Raw genomic sequence first — 6,522 nt, forward strand, 5'->3', positions numbered from 1 at the left:
GCTTTGAATGGTTCAACGGAGGACCTCCAAGAGTGAGTCAACTGATGACCTGAGAGGCGCATGTGAGAATTCAGTGCCTGTGGATCACCGAGGTCGATGCGATGCGTTCACACGTGAGACTGGTGACTCTCGTCCTGGATTACGCTGCTGACTGTAAATTTCCAGAATCCAGGAAGCTTTGACATGATTCGTAGTTCTTACATCACGTGCGTCATCCGTACCAGATCAATCTGCATTAGAACCCAAGTAAGCAGAGTGTTTTCGTGAGGACGGATCGAGCTTCGTCGGCCTCGGAATGCCTGTCGATGATGTACGGCAGTGCGCTTCTCAGCTTCTTTCTTTTTTTGATGGTGAGATAAGCGGATAAAGTCCACCAAGTCGATAGATGATTGATGTATGGTTTTGGAAGCAAAATTGGACACGAGCTTTTCAATTATTCTTATTGTGATGATATTTTGACCATATTAAATGAATTCATTATTGTACACATATATATATATATATTATATATATATTCATATCTTCCGGTTTGATTCCATGTTTTCTGTGCATATATATATATATATATATATATATATATATATATATATATATATATTCACTGGCTGCTTGTCTCTGAGGAGGAGTTCAAACTTGCATGGATGGATGTGTTCCTTGATCTCAAGCTGTCTGTCCAGCATTTTGACATCAACATCAGTTGCATGGCTGGTCACCTCGGCAGAAGCTCCAAGAAACCATGGAAGAGCACAGGAGAGGGTGAAGCAGAGCGCACATGCGAGAGGATAAGAAGTAAAAGGTTAGGCAGCATTGACCGGTTCTTGTCTGTTGAACAAGAGAATCCGAATCCGAAGCTATCAATTGCTTGTCCCCCCCGATGCGATCTCCATGGGCTCCACCGGCCGCATTAGGGGAGCAGGAAAGACAAAGAACACAAGTAAAGATTAGATGACTGCACTTCGTTTTCCGGTTGGAAGACGAAGAAGAAGAAGAAGAAAAAGATTGCAAGACGACCGGACTTACTTTTCTGACGGCACTGCAGACAGAAGAAGAAGACAGCTCATCGCGTTGAACGATTGACGATTGTTTTGTCAGATCCGTGACGTGGAAGCTCTCTACTCTCAGTCGGTGTACTGCGGCTTGGTCAACAATGTGCATTCTTTGGAACAACTCATGGCCGATTTAATCCATAGGGAGGACATCTAATTTGATTCATAAAACTGTATACATCTGGTACAATTGATTTCAATTTGACAGTCATACATGCAAAAGAAGAACATATTTGACCAACAGAAGGATAAGCTTTGACCAAGTACAATCTAGATTTCTTGAAGAACTCCACATGAAAAACATGGAAGTTCAAATCCAATCATCTAAGATACAAGAGATATTCTTAATCAAAGATCCAAAAATTCCACCCCAGGAAAAAGAATTATTGCTGGGGTAGTAAAGTTTTGGATATTTTGGGAGACAAATTAATGAAGACATTATTTATAAACAATGGAGTTAAAAGTACAACAATTTAAGGTTAAAAGAAATGAAAGACTAACATTGCTTTACATATTATTAGTAGTGTGAGGTATAAAAGAAGATTTGAGAAAACATTAATACAAACGATAATACACAGAAAAAAGATTTATGCAGTCCATTCTAAATAATTAGGAGATTACAATACTTTTAACCCTGCTATCAAATTAAGTTCAATAGCTTCTACCTTTTGCTTCAATGCGACAACCAATCAACCATAGCATTCATCATATGCTGTTTAAAGTAGGTATTGTGCCAGAGACAAGAACAAACCGGCCATTTGGAACAAATAGAGTTGAAAGATTGCAAGAAAAGAAAAGAATTATCCAGTCTCACATGATATAAATGAAGTTCACGTGCATTCAAATGCAATCTAACTGAACCATAGGATTGGTTGAAAGTGTCAATAGATTGTGGGCCCCGAAGATAAATACCACAAGGTTTTATATACATAAGGTAGAAACTCTGTAATCAATTACCTTAAATTAAGTATCTGGAAATGGTACGAGTCCATGCTTTACGATCATCTTGGTACCCACCATGCTTCAATGTTACCCACTGCTGGTTTCTGCAGGCATGTAAAGGAATATAATCAAACAAAATTACATACACATCAGTTTCCTAGATAAATTGAGAGTTGCTCGGTACAGGTGGAAATCTTCAGGTATATCTATAACTAGCAATCCTTTACAAGGTCAATGGCAGGCAACAAAAAAGGCCAAGACTAACATCATCGAAATACACTAGATAGAAGATCAAGCCTGTACCACTCAGAAAATATAGATGGCATGTCATACAGTCTTTCAGACATTAATAATTTCACTATTTATATACTTCTTTGGTTCAAAAATAATAAATCTTTTAACTGATTAATGTTCTTTTTTTTTTCTTTTGGAGATTGATGTTCATATTAAGACAATAAAAGATGTGTTACAACAAATGAATGGCAACATAATTAACTTAGTATCGATAAGGTCTTATCAAGATACCATATAATGAACTCACATTTAACGTTGATAATTTTAGCATAGCATGAGAAATATTATATCATTGCGTCTGGCTAGTGGACATTCACTAGTGTTGATAAGGTAATCTTGACTAGGGAGTAGGGATACCTACTTTTAATGCAGTAATTGAACCTTAGCCTACTTTATCACACTAGAATATAATCTTTTATCTTCATTTAATGAATATCCGTCATTTGATACAAACACCTTATTTCCAATTATTAAACTATGATGCATAATTTTTTTTTCAAATTGATATAATGTATTCAGAAAGAATTTAATACGATCAATTTCTCAGGTTTACCGATAAATACCATATTCTTATCCATGAACATGTCATATGCAAATTACATTTAGAAATAATTATTCACAACTGGTTGCTAAAAGATCTGAGACTTCGTTATATGGTGTATCATTGTCATTTGGTTCACTTATGAATAGACAATAAAACACAGCCAGTCAATTTCACCACTCTAGATGATACACTACTTATAAGGCTACAGTCCACACAACCTTGTCATTAGGCTGAAAAGAACATTACTTTTAGACTATATCTCAATACCAACTTAAATGCTTAACTCCACACAACTATTCAAGTCTCAGAATTTCAATCTACTGTCATTTTCATTTCGAGGTCATAGTTCCAAGTCTAGCGGCACAGATGGAGTTAGACCTGCCCGTTATGTGGTTAATCATGAGTTCTCTGTTCTATCTCTCTGAATTTTCAGAGTATGTCAGGGATTTGCATGTTTTCTAAGTTTAAGTCTAGATATTACCCTGCAAAATCTAAAATATTTACATGTATGCCATTGCAGTTAATCTCCTCACTATTATTTAAGTGTTAGTTGAAATTGTAATTGACATTTACCTTCTAAAAGCTATTATAATAACCAAGGGTATTTTAGGTATTTTATATTATTTAAATTAAAACTAGCTATTGGTACTGATAGGGACAGTGGTAAACTTAGGAAAGCATATTCTATCTATACTGTAGAATTATTCCCTTGGGCCCAGCCTACTATAAAGCCACCAATTTTTAATTACCAAGGTCAGTTACTGTTTACCCATGATTCTACTTTCCACTCGGTCCTAACTTGTGTGTCGGAGAGATAAGGTTGGGCACCCCACCCATCTCTAGTCTTCGTGCAAGTTGACGCCTCAGCGGACACCCGAGATACCCCTTGGCCATTCTTGAACTCTTGCGCATGCGTCCAATTCAAGCTGACGGAGACATCACTGGCAATCACACCATTGGGTAGCTACAAGTAATGGTTGACATGAGTCTTCCTGATGGATGTTAACAGGAGGGCATATGAGAATGGTCTCAATATTTGGGGGGCATATATACTTGTATTATAATTGCAAGGGCAAATACACTATTTCCAAACCCTGCAAGGACAGATATGCAAGGAACCCCAACAAAAAACAGCATCCTATATTGAATCCGATCAAGTATTAGACTTGGATCTGTCAGTTTGATGGGTTAAAATGACAACCTGATCCTCACCATCCTTCAGCTTACCACTAACAGTCTATTAAAAAAGTATTACATTATACAAGAGAATCATGCCTTCTACCCTTTTGGTTATCTCATCTTTATTTACTTAAAGAGGGTTGGCATCCCAATCTCATTTCAGCCAATTCCATGAAAGAGGATGAGAATATCAATCCAAATGCATTTACATTTATTTGAATTGAAATATTTGGTAGGATCTACCTTTTCAGAAGTGCATTTACTCATATGAAAGCTAAACTTATTCTAAATGTTAAGAACATAGGATCCTGCTTTCCGAAGAAAAAAAAGATAAAAGTAAACTAATGCAGCTAGATGAGTTATAAGAACAACCATTAGGGCCATCCTAGACTTGTTCATATCGAGCTTTGGAAGCGATATGGTGTAAAACCAAAGGTCTTTGAGTTAAGTGCCCAAGACATCAATCAATTGGATCACACACATTCTACTGAAAATCCATCTAATTGCTAGTATCATACTCAAACTATTTGCAGTGATGAACATTGCAAATAGTGCATTCATGCATATACCTCAAAACCTAACATTGCCTGATCTAGAGAACTGCAAATATAGTTAAAATCCCTTAATAAACACAGTCAAAAACTTATTTTCCACAAAGACTCTAACAATGAGCGATGTCCAAATCTTTGCAATACAAAAAAGGCACAAGCTTTATTAAATCCAACATCTAACTTCCCAATTGAAGAAAGTAATATAATCCAGATAGAATGCAAGGAAATGTCTTACCAGAAGACAAGTTCATAGCCAATCCCTCTGCTGTATCTTGAGGGGCAAATACACCTCAGTGAGATACTGGAAGCCGAATGAACTGAGCGCCTGTATCTCAGCCTTTTGCCTTGTCTTCACCATCATATCGAGCTCCTTGACCCACCCACCATTCCTCTTCACGAAGTCCTCCTCCAACAAGTCTTTCCCAGCCTTGACGTCCTGCTCCGTCATGGGTAGACGGCACTGCTCCGGTACCCTGTACTTGTCCAGATCACTCGGTCGGACACCCAGCCATTTGATGTCCGGCGTCGTCAAGTTTGAACTGTCGTAAGACATGTTCTTTGATCCACACATGTACACGGAGAGGATCTTGAGGCCGTAGGGATCACTGTCGACCAGCGCGAGGACCGGCAGCTTGAGCTCGGTCTTCATCCGCCTAAGGAAGAGCCTGGTGGCCACATCCGGTTGGCCCTTGGCTGTGACGATGATGCAGGGGAACCTGTTGTAGAAGCGGTCCTCGGCCAGCCGCATGAAGGCGGCGTCCTTCTCCACGAGGAGGATGAAGAGGGCATCGCTCTCGAGGTTGCCGACGCGGTCGATGTTTGGAGGGATGGCCTTCCCGCCGATGCCCATCTTGGTGCAGTCAATGCGATCACCGTCATCGGTGAAGACAAGGCGGCCGACGACGACGCCCTTCTCGGAGGCAACGACGTGGAGGGAGGATCGCGTGCAACCGAGCATGCAGGAGACGTCGTCGAGGACGGCGTCGGACTGGGACTGGTCCTGGAAGAGCTTGACGTCGGTGTAGAAGAGATCGCGCTTGGTGACGTGGATGTCGCGACGAAGGACGAGGTAGACGAGAGAGAGGACCCTAGCAGTAATGGTGGCCTTGCGGACGGTGGAGAGGCTGGCGAAGGGGCGGGAGGAGGACTTGTCGCGGAGGACGATGCGGTCCAGCTCGGGGACGTAGAGCTGGTTGGAGGCGGCGCGGGAGGGAACATCGAAGGAGAAGCCGCGGCCAGCGAGAATGGAGCGGGCCATCGCAAGGACGGCGCGCTCGATGGCGAGCTGCACGGAGGCGGCGTCGCAGTCGGAGACCTCGCGGCAGGCGGCAGAGAGGCTAAGGTCTGAGAGGGTGAGGGCCTTGGAGGAGGAGGCGGCCGACTGGGCAGCATCATACATCTCGCGGACGGAGGCGAGGATCTCGGCGTCGGGCTTCAGCAACTTCCGCAGCCCTTGGGCGTGGGAGTCCGGCCGCCGCAACTTCTTCGAGGCTGCGGAGGCCGAGGTGGAGGCCGCCGGGGGGCCCGCTTCGGTGCGGCGTCGCTTCTTCTCCGACATCGGGCGAGGAGGAGCGAGACGGAGAGCGGCGGTAGGTAAGAAGTCGAAGAAGAACGGCAAGTGGTTGTTTCCTCTCTGCATTCTAGGGCTTCGTTGGGAAGGCATTGGGCCGGGCTTCATTCAATGGCCATGGAAACTGTAATTGGTGAAAGAATTGGGCTGTCCCTAATTATTTGGAATTAGGGGGCTCTGAATTAGATGGAATGAAAAAATATTTGCACTAAGAGTTCCACATGTGACAGCTATAGGTGGATAAGACCTGTCTACTTTGTCCGTCCGCACTAAGAGTTCCACATGTGACAGCTATAGGGGGATAAGACCTGTCTCATTTGACAGCTATAGATTGTCCTCTCGTTATTTATTTCATGGGACATTCTTTTTTATTTTATCTGATATAAAATGATACTT

The 6,522-nt window shown here is 42.0% G+C and overlaps 1 protein-coding gene across 2 annotated transcripts; it reads right to left on the reverse strand.

The window, feature by feature from the left end:
- Positions 1–633: 633 nt before the first annotated feature.
- Positions 634–6,231, reverse strand: LOC103989731 (DNA topoisomerase 6 subunit A). Of its 2 annotated transcripts, XR_010497072.1 has the most exons (3): positions 4,792–6,231; positions 2,004–2,092; positions 634–1,227 (listed from the first exon to the last, which is right to left on the reverse strand). XR_010497072.1 is itself a non-coding variant. In XM_009408676.3 (2 exons), the coding sequence occupies exon 1, from the start codon at positions 6,217–6,219 to the stop codon at positions 4,804–4,806; it is 1,416 nt and encodes a 471-aa protein (XP_009406951.3). In that variant the 5' UTR covers positions 6,220–6,231; the 3' UTR covers positions 1,820–2,092; positions 4,792–4,803. The 2 variants fall into 2 exon arrangements, 1 of the variants encoding a protein (XP_009406951.3); XM_009408676.3 differs by lacking the exon at positions 634–1,227 and having other exon boundaries at positions 1,820–2,092.
- Between the last annotated feature and the right edge of the window lie 291 nt (positions 6,232–6,522).

Source organism: Musa acuminata, chromosome BXJ3-6 (genome assembly GCF_036884655.1).
Source record: "Musa acuminata AAA Group cultivar baxijiao chromosome BXJ3-6, Cavendish_Baxijiao_AAA, whole genome shotgun sequence".
NCBI classification, from domain to species: Eukaryota; Viridiplantae; Streptophyta; class Magnoliopsida; order Zingiberales; family Musaceae; genus Musa; species Musa acuminata.

Coding starts and splice junctions, on each gene's coding strand:
- LOC103989731 (XM_009408676.3), bottom strand. CDS start 6,219: ATGCCTTCCCAACGAAGCCCTAGAATGCAGAGAGGAAACAACCACTTG.